We start from the raw sequence: 15,673 nt of genomic DNA on the forward strand, positions 1-15,673 counted from the left end.
CTTTAATCACACTCTAGATCTTGTTTTAACATATGGCATCGAACCTGAACATTTAACAGTGTTTCCTGAAAACCCTCTCCTGTCTGATCATTTCCTGATAACATTTACATTTACAATAATTGATTACACAGCGGTGGAGAGTAGACTTTATCAAAGTAGATGTCTTTCTGAAAACGCTGTAACTAAGTTTAAGAATATAATCCACCCACTGTTATCATCTTCAATGCCCTGTACCAACAAAGAGCAGAGCAGCTATCTGAATGCTACCCCAACAGAGGTCGATTATCTTGTTAATAATTTCACCTCCTCACTACATACGACTCTGGATACTGTAGCTCCTGTGAAAACTAAGGTCTCTAATCAGAAGTACCTGACTCCGTGGTATAATTCTGAAACACGTACCCTAAAGCAGATGACTCGTAATCTGGAGAGGAAATGGCGTGTCACAAACTTAGAGGATCATCATTTAGCCTGGAGAAATAGTTTGCTGCTTTATAAGAAAGCCCTCCGCAAAGCCAGAACATCTTACTATTCATCACTGATTGAAGAAAATAAGAACAACCCCAGGTTTCTCTTCAGCACTGTAGCCAGGCTGACAAAAAGTCAGAGCTCTTTTGAGCCAACAATCCCTTTAACGTTAACTAGTAATGACTTCATGAACTTCTTCACAAATAAAATCTTTATCATTAGAGAAAAAATTACCAATAATCATCCCACAGATGTAATATTATCTACAGCTACTCTTAGTACCATTGATGTTAAGTTAGACTCTTTTTCTCTAATTGATCTTTCTGAGTTAACTTCAATAATTACTTCCTCCAAACCATCAACGTGTCTTTTAGACCCCATTCCTACAAAACTGCTCAAAGAAGTCCTGCCATTAATTAATTCTTCGATCTTAAATATGATCAACCTATCTCTAATAATCGGCTATGTACCACAGGCCTTCAAGCTAGCTGTAGTTAAACCTTTACTCAAAAAGCCATCTCTAGACCCAGCAGTCTTAGCTAATTATAGGCCAATCTCCAACCTTCCTTTCATATCAAAAATCCTTGAAAGAGTAGTTGTCAAACAGCTAACAGATCATCTGCAGAGGAATGGTTTATTTGAAGAGTTTCAGTCAGGTTTCAGAGCTCATCACAGCACAGAAACAGCTTTAGTGAAGGTTACAAATGGCTTCTTATGGCCTCTGACAGTGGACTCATCTCTGTGCTTGTCCTGCTAGACCTCAGTGCAGCATTCGATACTGTCGACCATAATATCCTATTAGAGCGATTAGAACATGCTGTAGGTATTACAGATACTGCACTGCAGTGGTTTGTATCATATCTATCTAATAGACTCCAGTTTGTGCATGTAAATGGGGAGTCCTCTTCACACACTGAGGTTAATTATGGAGTTCCACAGGGTTCAGTGCTAGGACCAATTCTGTTTACATTATACATGCTTCCCTTAGGCAGCATCATTAGAAGACATAGCATACATTTTCACTGCTATGCAGATGACACCCAGCTCTATCTGTCCATGAAGCCAGATAACACACACCAATTAGTTAAACTGCAGGAATGTCTTAAAGACATAAAGACCTGGATGGCCGCTAACTTTCTGCTTCTTAATTCAGATAAAACTGAGGTTATTGTACTCGGCCCTGAAAAGCCTAGATATATGGTATCTAACCAGATTCTTACTCTGGATGGCATTACCTTGGCCTTCAGTAACGCTGTGAGGAACCTTGGAGTCATTTTTGACCAGGACATGTCCTTAAATGCACATATTAAACACATATGTGGGACTGCTTTCTTCCATTTGCGCAACATCTCTAAAATTAGAAATATCCTGTCTCAGAGTGACGTTGAAAAACTAGTTCATGCATTTATTACTTCCAGGCTGGACTACTGTAATTCATTATTATCAGGATGTCCAAAATACTCACTGAAAAGCCTTCAGCTAATCCAAAATGCTGCAGCAAGAGTGCTGACAGGGACTAGAAAGAGAGAGCAGATTTCTCCTGTTTTGGCTTCCCTTCATTGGCTTCCTGTTAAATCCAGAATTGAATTCAAAATCCTGCTCCTCACATACAAGGTCTTAAATAATCAGGCCCCATCTTATCTTAATGACCTTGTAGTACCATATCACCCTATTAGAGCACTTCGCTCTCGCTCTGCAGGCCTACTTGTTGTTCCTAGAGTATTTAAAAGTAGAATGGGAGGCAGAGCCTTCAGTTTTCAGGCCCCTCTTCTGTGGAACCAGCTTCCAGTTTGGATTCAGGAGACAGACACTATCTCTACTTTCAAGATTAGACTTAAAACTTTCCTTTTTGCTAAAGCATATAGTTAGGGCTGGACCAGGTGACCCTGAATCCTCCCTTAGTTATGCTGCAATAGACATAGGCTGCCGGGGGATTCCCATGATTCATTGAGTTTTTCCTTTCCAGTCACCTTTCTCACTCACTATGTATTAACAGACCTCTCTGCATTGAATCATATCTGTTATTAACCTCTGTCTCTCTTCCACAGCATGTCTTTTATCCTGTCTTCCTTCTCTCACCCCAACCGGTCGCAGCAGATGGCCCCGCCCCTCCCTGAGCCTGGTTCTGCCGGAGGTTTCTTCCTGTTAAAAGGGAGTTTTTCCTTCCCACTGTTGCCAAAGTGCTTGCTCATAGGGGGTCATATGATTGTTGGGTTTTTCTCTGTATCTATGAAGCGCCTTGAGGCGACTTATGTTGTGATTTGGCGCTATATAAATAAAATTGAATTGAATTGAATTGAATTCAAAGATGTTAGGGCAATAGAATGTGGCACTTCTAAATCACACGATAAGTATTACAGGTCAGGCCATCTAGAATTAGTCACAAATTTGGTACTAATTTATTTTCCAGGAGTTTGAATCATAACTGCTTCATTTTTAAACCCAAGTAAAAATTCACTGTGTAAAAACAAAATTCATTATATAAATTTTTTTTTGCATAAAATAACATAAACTGACTTGGTTCTATCTGAGATTTCCACAGACGTTCAGATGAGGATATTAAATCTTTAGTGAAAACTTCACTACAGTTTAATCCAAAAATTGAGACCGTCACTTCACTTTGTAAAATATTTTCAGAATATTCAAATACTTTTAGCCATCTAGATTTTAACACAAACATATTCTCAGTTACATTTTAGCGCCTTAATCAAGCAACATTTTTAAATCCAGAAATTTTATATTTTAATCTTTAATTTCCCACTTTTAAGTTGTCAGAAAACCGCTGAAAAATAAAGAGATAAAAGGCTTACATGACACCACAGATAAATGAATGTCATTAAATATTAGAGAAAGGCATGTGTACACGATCTCTGCACTGATGTCAATCAATCAACAGGTGAACTTAACAACACACCTTTGTATGCATCTACAAAACATGCAAGTTTTTATCAAAATGAATGCCTAAAATATTATTATTTATTATTTATTTACATATAATTGGCATACTAGTAACAATAATAATATTTTGTGATTTTTAAAAGTTTAGTAATTTTGAGCTGGCAGTTTAGGTTTTCCATATATTTATATGTTAACGACTTTCTCTGTTTTTTTAGCAAGGTAGAATAGAATAGAATAATCCTTTAATTGTCCCACAAGGGGAAATTTGGTTGTAACAGCAGCCAAAAAGACACGTATACAAACAAACAGTACACAGGACACAGAACAGAAACATAGGTAGTTTCAAACACCTATTATGTGTCATTTTTTACGTAAAAAATAAATAATGTTTTTTTTACCCACAAAGTCCTCACATACCCTCCGCACAGAGCGTCAGTGACACACACTCGTGCCTGATGTGTGTGCGCTCCTCTCGCTGAGCGGTGCTGCAGTTCTTCATCACGATGCCAAGCACGCAGCAGTTGACGGCGGGTCACGTGACCTTTCCCCGTCGTGTCCAACAGCAGAAGAGAGACAGTTCACACAGCAAGAGAGTAAGAGTGACACACACGCAGCCGGAGAGGAGAGAAGTAAGAGGGGAAAAGTACAGGAGAAGAAGACGAGGTATATTCCACCGATATGGCCTTGCGGGATGAACTTTTAAAGTCCATTTGGCATGCCTTCACAGCTCTGGATGTGGACAAAAGCGGGAAAGTCTCTAAATCTCAGCTGAAGGTAAGCTGCTTTCCTTGATGGTTTTGAGTTTCGTTTGGCCGCTGGAGGTTTTAACCTTTAGGATCTTTGGCTTTTTTCAAAATAGTGAACCCGTTCCTTCCTATTCTGATTTGCGTGGAAAAAAAACAAACGCACACACTTCTGTTAGGCACCATCAGCTGAGACGCACCTGTTGACAGTTTGCACATCGATTAAAGGAGAATCCCACACTAAAAACCACCACAGAACAAGTAGAGCCAACAGATGTTTGAAAAGGAGGCTTTAACGCAGATGAAAGTAAAGTTATTCAAAAGATCTGCATACACCTCTCATCACTGGAAGAATCCACTTGAAAACACAGCCAAGTAGAAGATATTTTTATATGAGTACAAATTTCCTGGAGATACCTCCATGTATGTAAACAACACGCACTCACACTCCTGTGCCAGCCAAACATTGTTCAGGAACGGATGGAAAAAACAAAAACACTTTTCACTTCAGGAGCATCAAACCAAAGTGAAAATGGTCGCTGCTACTCTGGGGTAAGTGCAAAGAGAAAGGGCATGGGACGGCATAGGCCCCTCCTGGGTTCCCACCCTCTATTGCCAATGTACCGGCCATCCATCTTGTTCTCCTTATCAGGGTCGGGTTCTAACACAGTTCTCATAGGGTGAGGGGCAGGGTACACCCTGGACAGTGCCAGTCTGTCACAGGGCTGACACAGACAGACACCTATTCAATCCTGCAGTCAATGTGGAATCGCCAGTGAACCCAACATGCATGTCTTTGGACTGTGGAAGGGTGAGGAACCCGGGGTACATGGAGAGAACCCAGGCAAACGCAGGGAGAACATGCAGACTCCACACAGAAAGCCTCCAGCCGGTGGATTCAAACCCAGAATCATCTTGCTGTGAGGTGCCAACCACTACACTACTTTAGGTTCAAGGTTCAAGGTTCTTTATTTGTCACATGCATAGTTATACAAGTATAACACACAGTGAAATGTAGCCTGACACGCTCCTCGACATGTGCAAAAATTTGATTCAGTGATTCAGAGATTATAGTCTTTGGTTATCTAACAATGCCAAACACCATTGGATGAGAGCATGAATAGGAACAATGGCTGAATGTAGCTCAAGTACTTGTTGTCGTTTAAGTATTTCTATTTAATAAGTGGAGCTGAAGGTTATACAGTGGGTTTTAACATGGCAAAACCAAGGGGGTAAACTTTTCATTAGTCATCACCATTCACTACAACTGGTAGTTTATCTTTGCTGGAATAGAAAATATTGTTTGACAGAGCTCAGTTGACTGACTAATACTCCGAACAATAAAATTGCGCAGTGAAGATCTAAGAAGGAGAACAGTAGATTTACACAAGCTGGGAAGATCTTTTTGGAGCCATTTCTAAACAACTGCAGATTCCAAGATCATCCCTTCAAACAACTCCACGCAAGTACAAGTTATTCTGCCTACAGTGAAGTGACTTTTACATCTTCATTGACTAAGAGGGTGCTGACCAAGACTACTTCAAATTTGACACATTCAAGTGCCACTGAAATTTGCAGCTGTCCACACGGACAAGCCAAATGCCTCCTGGAGAAAGGTTTTATATGAGACATGACGAATACTGAGGTGTCTGGTCACAATCACGAGAAGTATGTTTGGAGGAGTAAAGGTGACTCTGTCAAAACTAAGAACACGGACATGAATGTCAAGCAAGGGCTGTTGTGCTGCCAGTGATACTGGTACATTGCACAAAGTGGATGAAATGATGACGGAGGGCTACCTTCATATTCTTCAACTTCACCTCAAATCAACAGTAGATGGTTGAAACTTGGAGACAGTTGGATGTTCCAACAGGACAGTGATCCCAAACGCACATCAGAACTACCTACATATGCTTGGCGACTGTCTGAAATAGTTACTCAAAACAAAACCGTCTTTAAATTCTTGTACAGCTATTGCATCGATGATAATGCATAATAACTGCATTGTCATTGGTACCAGGGCACAGGGCTGCATACGTGCACACCGTGTCTTCAACATTAGTTGTCTATAGTATACTTACTTTAAATATTCTGATCTGGTCCCCCTCTTTTTTATTATTATCCTGGGAATGTCCCTGTTGCTACTTGCACAATAGTTAGACTAGTTTCTACACAACTGTGGCCTAAAAAAGGAGAAAAAAAATGCAATGCAGCTTTAAGACGCTCCACGTCTGTTGAAAATGGTGAAACCGCTTCCTTTGTGGTTCTCTTGGTTGTGCCACACTTGTTCTCCAATTACTGCTGTCATGTCCACATGTGCAACCCCACACGGCTGCGAGTCGTCAAAAGGAATTCTGGGCAGGGGCCTTTGTATGACAGGGAACAGTATTTACATTTTGTTTTATTTTGTAAATGTCGACTGTAACCTACGACTTTAACCCTACGCTGTGACCTTTCATGTAACCTCAAGTGCATTTCTCAAGAAATGTAACTGCAGGGAGCAAAGGTAGAAACGGCCAAGACCTGGCTTAAATGGAATGTAACTCATAACTATTAGCTGAAATTGACTTAAACATATCAATCGATCGTTATAATAACTAGTAAGTATTGTTTTCACCTCTGATTTCAGGTGCTGTCCCACAACTTATGTACAGTCATGAACATTCCCCATGACCCGGTGGCTCTGGAGGAGCACTTCAAAGATGATGACGAGGGTCCTGTCTCCAACCAGGGATACATGCCTTACCTGAACAAGTTCATTCTGGATAAGGTCAGTCAGCTGTGTAAGCACATTCAGTCACACTTTGTCAGCCTAGGATAGTAAAGTGGTGTTTATTATATCTAGGGCGCTGTCTTTTTCAGTGTCAACACACTGACAAACAATAAGTGCCATTGTTATAGAGGAAATAATAATGGCAAATTATCAGTCTGCGCTACAACTCTTCATGACTTTGCTTTGAAAATGATACATTAGCTGAAGGCTGTTCAGAGGCTTGACCAGCCATAACAAGTACTTTGTGGGCGTTTTATCTATTTTCTACTAAGGCAGGAGATTGGAGTCATGTTATAGTTGCTGATTGTTTGTCCCTGAGAGCAACAGTCCCGAGTCTTCGTCAGGGCTGCAAAAGCTGCCTGTATGGGCCACTCATAAATAGTGGTGTGATGCTCCTCTCAATCACAATTCTAGACAAATAAAATCAGAATTATCTTCAAAGTAGCCAATTCTTTTTGAAATGCATGTTCTTTTCTCTCAAGCAGTTATTTCAATTTCTTGTTTTCTTGCATCATCCTAACTTATTTTAACAGCTGACCTGATATTGTTCTGTAAATTTTCTCCAATCCATAATTTCTTGGGTAAAATATTAAACGCCACCAACTGTGAAACATCATCGGGTGTCTGAGAGAGTGCTGTATGTGTAGAGTTAAAGCACTGAATGACTGGTTGAGAAGACCAGAAAAACTATATAAATCGGGTCCATTTTTAGCATCCGGGCCTTCACATAGCAAACTAGTGTCAAACCTCAGTGCTTCTTCCTTCATGCTTAACAGTTGACATGTGCAGTGTTTGCAGAACCATTCTCAATCAGTATTTGCCTCGTACTCAACAGAATGGGCACAGATTCAGATTTCTGCAAGTCTTTGCTGTAGTTTAACGTCTTTGTGTAATCTTTATAAGATATCCTCTGCTATGGGATGTAGCAGCTTTTGATTTCGTAGACATTTTGTCTTACGGTAGATGTTTGAACATGGGGCATTTAGACATGAAACTGAGAAAGTTGTGATCAAGATATGATTCATACCGACTGGTCTTTCTTGATATGAGGAGACTTTTTCATTAAGTAGACTTTGTGCATCTCTGAATACTTTTAAAACCTGATCACAGGTAGCTTTTGGAGTCTTGATCTTAATGCTACTGAGGTGCTGTGGCATGGGCTGACATTTTGTACAAACATGCCAATATAATTGCATTAAAAACCACATTTTGGGAGTAATGTTCCCAAATTCTCATCATTGTGGTGTATGTGTCATAAGCAGCTACTTATCTTATAGAGGGTGTTGAAGCTAAATGTGGTTTTTTTAGTTACTAAACCAAGAGCTGGCATACTTTTCCCAGCCTACATTGTGACTGATTACACTGTGTTAGATAAAGACTTAAAGCTATTTATCTGTCACTTGATCTAAGATTGGAACCCACTGTGACCAAAGGGTTCACAAACTTTCTCTTGCAGAACCCTTGGTTTTTTTGTTTTTGTTTTTTTGATCATGTTTAAAGGTTATTTATTAGTCATATTTAATCGTGCACTACAAAGGTCCATTGATGGACACAGTGTATTAGTAGCTACCTTGTGCTGGTGTCACCCTCTGTGTCCATCCATCATTGTATTGCTCCGAGACGGCGGCACAAAACCATTTATTGAACATCAGACCTTTGTGATGATGTAATAACGGGGTCACGGGATGAATGGAGCGTTTGTGATTGCACAGCTGGACATCATGACAAGAGAAAATGCTTATTTAGTCATGTCATGAGCAGCAGTGAGCTCTAGTGGAATTCCTTCTGAATGTTTGGAATTCTTGTATAACATCCGTGCTAAGTGGCTATTGCCATGATTTAAAAAGGTTCTTAAACTCTGTCTTAATGAAGGGTTTAAGACTTCTTATTCTTGAATTTTGCTGATTTTATTTTATTTTTTTATATTTTCCAGTAGTTTAGTATGGCATTTGATTATTGTTGGTTTGTTTGCTTGTTTGTTTTACAACTTCCATTTCAGTCATTTTAAAGATGTAAGAAAAAAATAGATACTTGTAAAAATATGAGTTCTGATTGGCTACCTGATAGACTGTGCTCACTGCTAACTTCATGTCTCAATAATCTGTGACACTTTATTAAATTGATCTGTTAATTAACTGATCAATGAATATAAAATACTTTTTCTACCCGTATACATTTCTCCACTGGCGTATAGAAAAATCTTTTGTTTTGCCCTTAAAATGACTTGACTATTTCCAGCAGACCAGTTGGTTCAGCTGGAGCTTCAATATATAGAAAGCTTGGATTAACACTAGTTTAGAGAGGCTGTTTGTATTTGTTTATCCTCTTCGTTGTCTCTGTGGCAGTGCACATTTCTGACTGTTTTATGTCTGAAGTGATTTGTGATAAAGCTGCTTAAATAATTTCTTTCTGGACAAGCAGACATACTTGACATACGTGTTGTGTAGTTAAGACGTGCTCGTGATTGGTGCTGAAAATTTCTAACCACATTTTCTTTAAAGAAACTAAATGCTGGATTTAGTTTGAGGAAGACACACACACACACACACACAGACACACACACACACACACACACACACACACACACACACACTTGTATTTTTCACACACAACCATCCCACCCATGCATTGGCTTGGGGTGGTGTTCAAAGCATTCAACTTCACTCACTCCTGAGGAAACTCCACCCTGTCACACAAGGAAAGTGTGTGTGTGTGTGTGTGTGTGTGTGTATCAGAAACCCGAAACCCAGGAGAGCAAGTATCTTATTTTACAAGTGAACACAGTTGCTAGTCAGGAAAAACTTTAAACTGCGTGTGTGTTTGTGCCTTTGTACAGCAGACAGGAAGTGCAGATGGAGGCAGTCTGTACATTATCCTCACCAACTCACCCGTATAGTGCAGCAGAAAATAAAAGGCAGACCTCTAACATTTTCTTTTATAAGAGCACAGAGACGTGTGTTGGTGTGATGAGATTGTTGAACTCTGTACCATGACCCTGAAACACTTACCACTGCTGATGTAGCAGAAAAGTGATGATGATGTTGAAGCTCAGGGCCGCACACTTTGTTGTGTGATAGCATGTTGCACTACATAGAAACGTGTGTGTGTGTGTGCTTGTGTTACAAACAGAGATTATTTAAGTTCATTGTTCCAAGTCAAGAATTTTGACACACACAGTCACTGAAAGTGTTGACCGCTGTGGTGACTCCTCTTGTTGCAATAGTTCTCTGCTGTTAGGAAAGATGGAGGACAAAATCCTGAGTCCTCACTTCATGTTAAAATGTGTTGAAGCTAATTGAGCTTAATGGGCTGGTTTTTCTGTTTAGGAACTTTACAAATAAAATAAGAATTCCTTGAATTTTGCCCAAGTTGAGGGGCCTATATCTATTTTTTTTTCTTTTCATCAGAAATGCTCAAATGTTTATTTATTTAACAGAGTTGTGTATGTAAATAATGTCAGATCTGGAGTAATCTGTGTTCTTGCTGCAGAGCGTGTCTTATAGTTCAGTTTTGGTGAACTTTGTCATTCGAATTCACACTAACCACAAAAGACATGGAGAGGAAGATTTGGCTACAGTAACTGGAGGATGCTTTCATAGTTGTATCGCAATATTCACCTTTAGTTATCTGCTAATGAGAGCCTCAGCAGTCTGTGTTTAGATTTATGTATATTTATTACGCTTTTTTTAAAGAAATGAGGATGTTGATGCCAGATGTTGGTGATGAACCATCCTAACAGCACCTGTTTTGTGCTGTGGACCATTAAAAAAGCACTTTGTTACTACTTCCCCCTTTTCAAATGCTTTCATATCACATCATACCGTGTTGAACATTCAGCTGCTCCTGTCACTGGTGTGATTCTCATTCCACTGAAGTCTGTGATTTTTAAAAAGCAGACAGTCTGGTTTAACTGGTAACAAGATTTTCTTTTTGTCTTCCAGTTTATTCTAGTCTGACTCCACTTGTTACATTTCTGTGTTGTGTTGTTTCGGTGTGAGATAAGGTTGAAGTTTAGATCCTGAATCCTAATGAACATGTGGCAGTGGAGAGGAGGGGGCGATTTGCTGACAAGGATCTCACTGTTGAAGGGAAAAGACCGAGAGGGATCTTGAAGGGGAGGAGGAGAAAAGACAGCGAGAACCAGCGAGCTAAGAACAAAACGAAAACAAGACGAGCGTGACGCAAAGAGAAGCTCTTTCGTAACAAATCCTGCTTTCACGACTTCCCCTTTACCCTATCCTCGCATGTTGTGTTGCTGCAGAGTGATTAAGCATTCAGAACCACAAACATGATGCGAACACATTCAGCTACCTGAACACATCATCATGAGAGACACGTCCTTATTTATAACAACAGCAGAATATGTTGTTTTTGAGTCAGACTTACTGCCAGAACCAGTGACGAATGGCAAAATATTCATGATGGGAGGAGCCTCTTTACACCGGCATGTAACTTTTTTTTTTTTTTAATTTTACTCCACCCAAAATCTATTTTTAGCCTTACAAACAATCTTTACCTGTTACAGTCTTTAATAGTTGCCAGTAATTTCACCTTCACAAAAGACTTGCAGCTGTTTTCAGCTTCAGTAATCTCCAGAAAGCTCCCAACAGCAACAAATATTCAATACACATTTGTACCATCTGAGAATCAGCATGACTGATAAGTTACTGGTAGGCAAACCCACATTTAATCTGCATAGCTAAAGTAAATGAGGATATCTATTTTGCTTATTTATTATTGAATACACACTTAATTTATCGCTGCTAAGGTACATGAAATACATTTTTATTATCTCTCATTTTTTTTTATTTTTGCATTTTCTTCTGTCTTGGCTTGAAAAGGCTCTGAATGATGTCATAGAGATTGACTATCTCTGATGGGAGAGGTGACGATGCCGAGGCCAATTAAAGAGAAGTTTGGCTGTCGTGTTTCTGTAAACACAGTAGCTGGAGAAGTTTGAACAAATTCTGATAAATCTTTGTAGGTGTGTGGAGTCATGTTTGCGATGACTTTATAAAGATTTAAAATATGTCACATTTGACCTCTGATCTTTCCATCAAGGTCAATAGATTGAGCTGAAGGCCAAAGTGATAAATACAGAGACTAGGGGGTGAGTTGAATTTGCTGAAGTTTGTGCTGTCTGAGTGCTTCTTGTTTTAAAATAATAATTTAGTACAGCGGTCCCCAACCTTTTTTGTGCCACGGACCGGTTTATGCCCGACAATATTTTCACGGACCGGCCTTTAAGGTGTCGTGGATAAATACAACAAAATAAAACTAGTACCGGTACTGAAAAAAGAAGATTTATTCATAACACACGTGAAAAGACCCAGGAAAACCGAGTTAACGATAAAAACTATAACAAAATAACGCTGAAAACCGATTTAAAAACCCTGAAAACCATACATTTCACACCCGAGCCTCAACTCTCGCGGCCCGGTACCAAACGACTCACGGACCGGTACCAGTCCGAGGCCCGGGGGTTGGGGACCGCTGATTTAGAACAAAGACGCACAGAGAAAAGAGTAATACACTACAGGAATGTTTGTTTTTGTTTTTTGTGAATTAAAAAAAAAGTGTTTTACTTCATTTAGACGTCAAAATTAATTGACGTTTAGTCCTAGTTTGCAGTGTTGAGTAAAGCAGTGCTTCAGGGTGACTCTCAAAAGTTGAGGAAGTACTATCGCTTTAACATCTAAGACAGGTTTCTACACAGGCACTCAACCTAAATGAGCACAATAGCAGGTTACATCAGATCTTGAAACCGTTCAGGCTTTCAAGCTGGATGTTTGTCTCTCTCTGTCACAGCATGGAAACTGGATTCAGGTTCGGGACTAGCTGAAGCAGCACACAAGTCAAAGGTTTATTATCATGTGAACATACTTCACAAACTCACTGTTCTGTATGTTGCCTGTGAAAAAAGGACATTTTAATGAAGCATTTGATAAAACGCACAAGCTCAGAAGCTATTTGCTTTGTAAGTAACTACTTGCTTATTTTAGCGTTGTGCATGTTAGTGTGGCTGAGCCCCTCCCTCTGAAAGCGTTAGTCTTGCCCACATTTACACAGAGGAAAAAGGAGTGACTTCCCACGCAGCTCTGTAAAGGGGACTGCAAAGCACATTCTGGAGAGTTCAGCTGGAGGTGATACTTTTAGGTGTTCCTTCCCTGAAGAGCTCAGTTCTCCTAACCCTAACAAACACAGGCTATGAGTAAACACCAGGCCGCCTCTCTGAGATGATAAGCTGAGGGGGGAAAATTTTTCAAGTAATGAGGTCAGCAAATGACAAATAATGCCTTTGTAAGCTCAGTCTCCAGATTTGTACACACTTGGTTTCACACATCCCTCCCCCCGACACTCTTGCCTCTGTATGATGTCATAGAGGATATCCTTACTATGGTCAGCTAAGTTGTGCCCACAGAAGCTACAAACCTATTTGAACAGTCGTCTTTAAAATAAAGACGACTTATAGGGGAAGGAGCTAAATGATTTGTTAGCCAGTTAACTGGGGGTCTCCACTAAGGCTTAGTGTAAGAAAATCGAGGATTATTTTAAATGGAGAATAATGCAAAGCTACTCAGAATTTAAAAAAAAATCTGGAGATGAAAATGGGTGGTAGTTCCACTAAAGTTTGTACTGTGTTAAAGGCTGAGTGTTCAACAGCAATATGAAGTGCTACCGAATGTCCTGACTGCCACCTTAGACCAGTGTTTCTAAAAACTGTGTGATGGCCACTGCAGGTGCCGTAACCATGGTTTTGAGCAGGATTCATGGACTGTAGATATAATAGTTGATGAATCCAGTTACAGGGTTGACTGGTTTCTAATTACGGCAAACGTTGGAAGATGTTTTGGGATCATTTGCTGGTGGTTGGATTTGTGGGGCGACTGCCAGCAGGACAAGATGTGCTTCTCATCCAAATGACCGCGCACTCAGCCAGCCGGTAGTCTCCATGGAGATGCTACTGTTCACTGGCTCAAAGAAAACATCCCCTCCACACCACTGACTAGACCTTTTTAAGAACTTTCCTCCCATTTGGCTCTGGAATTTAAAGCCTAGAGGCACTTTTTCTTTTTGTCCCTTCTCAGTTTCTGTGTGCATCGTACTGTAATACACAATCTGTCTTTCCGAACACTCCTGCACACATGTACATCTTAGATACCCTAATGACATCATTTTGCCTAGCCACCCTGGACTAACTAGCATGGGCATGTGCTAGTAGATGAAACGCATGTTGTACGTTATTAAAGTTGTGTATTATGGATTTGATAAATGGATATATTCCATATGTATAATATCTATGCTCTGTGGTTTGAAACGTCAGCTTTAAAAAATGTGAGCGTCTGGAAAAGCAGACTGTTCTCCTTTGGTGTGGAACATAACCTGATGATGTTTCTGTTGTGCCACAGGTGAAGGATAACTTTAACCGTCAGGACTTCAACAAAATGTGCTGGACGTTGTCGTATAGGAAGAACATGGAGCAGAATGAGCTGAAGATCTGTAACGATGACGCCTTCAAGATCTGGTGCATCTTCAACTTCCTGTCTGAAGACAGATACCCCCTGATCATCGTCACTGAGGAGGTCAGAAAACATGGGATGCTGTTGCGTTGTTGTACGCCCTGTTTTTTTTCCTTTCTTTTTTTTGTGGCTCTTCCCTCAGTTGGTGTCATAGAGGGTTGGTTAGTCTTAGATTTACTGATTAAATCATTAAATTGAAAAACGTGACATTACTGGGTTTTGTACTTTTGCAGATCCACTTTGAAGTGCTCTTTAGTGCACATATAAGTGCCCAAGGCTGTTGATGTGTTGCGTAAATAGATGTTAAATTAAATGTGAATACTTTTAGAAAGCCTTGTGTACATTAAAACAAAAGCACTTTGCAGTTGTTTTACCGCTCCGTCCTACTTGAGATCTCATTCACTGGTATGTGGCTCATGAAGTAAAATGACTTTGGTCTGGATGTAAGAAAAGTGACATTAAAAGAAAACAATTCATGTAAACACCAGATGGCTCTAGAAAGGAACAGACAAATTCTGGGTGAGTTCTAGGTGTCGTTTTTTTGTTCACATCTCCAACTTAACATGGAGTAAAGCAACATCGAAAGAAACTGAAGAAGCTAAATTAGGTTTTGAAAAAATTGAGACCACACCAATTGTGTGTAAAGACGCAGCTTTGGGATGCCATCTATGCCACATAATTAGCTTAACCCCTTTTCTGGCAAAAGCCCTGCCTTGGACCCTGCAGTCATAAAACCACAGCACTGACCACAAACGTCTGTGTGAGCTGTCTTTGCATCAAAAGTGCTTCAGAAGCTACACAGTAAGACGCTAACCTGTAAGGATGCCATTGACTAGTTCAGGAATCACATTAAGGTTTTGTTTGTTGTTGTTTTTTCAAGAGAGACAGTAAACATCTTACATTTTAGACTGGAGCATTTCTTTTCAAAGTGCTTACTAAAAGGGGAAGCACTGGCGTGAACAGCCTTTTATTCATCTGTAGTCTGTTTTATTTGCAGCATATGATATTGTACGTGTCCCTTCACTGTGTCACTTAGTAGCCAGTGGAAAAAGTCCGTTGCTCAAGAGCAGAAAAGGAAGTTTCGAGCTTCCTGTTCTTTTACAAATGCTGGAAGATTTATTGTTGTGTAGGAAAAACATCAGAACTCAAACACAGGAAGATTGTTTGCAAAAGAAATGCACATTTTGCTGCTGCAGTCATGTAAGGATGAATTGTGGGAAAAATGCAGAAATGGTGAAAGTTATCTTTTATTGTAAATGAACAGCTGTGCT

At 39.9% G+C, this 15,673-nt stretch overlaps 1 protein-coding gene across 1 annotated transcript in view; it reads left to right on the plus strand.

Annotated features, from left to right (window-relative positions):
• Positions 1–3,942: 3,942 nt before the first annotated feature.
• The window catches only part of swap70b (switching B cell complex subunit SWAP70b), a 36,546-nt gene continuing 24,815 nt past the window's right edge, over positions 3,943–15,673 (plus strand). Inside the window, exons 1-3 of the mRNA XM_085282971.1 lie at positions 3,943–4,140; positions 6,739–6,879; positions 14,292–14,465. Of these exons, the coding sequence (XP_085139097.1) occupies positions 4,045–4,140; positions 6,739–6,879; positions 14,292–14,465 (411 nt within the window). The 5' untranslated portion in view covers positions 3,943–4,044. The remainder of the gene's footprint in view (positions 4,141–6,738; positions 6,880–14,291; positions 14,466–15,673) is intronic.

Source organism: Mchenga conophoros, linkage group LG7 (assembly GCF_057382185.1).
Source record: "Mchenga conophoros isolate Kocher_MC1m ecotype Shallow Benthic linkage group LG7, M_conophoros_male_GT1.1, whole genome shotgun sequence".
NCBI lineage: Eukaryota > Metazoa > Chordata > Actinopteri > Cichliformes > Cichlidae > Mchenga > Mchenga conophoros.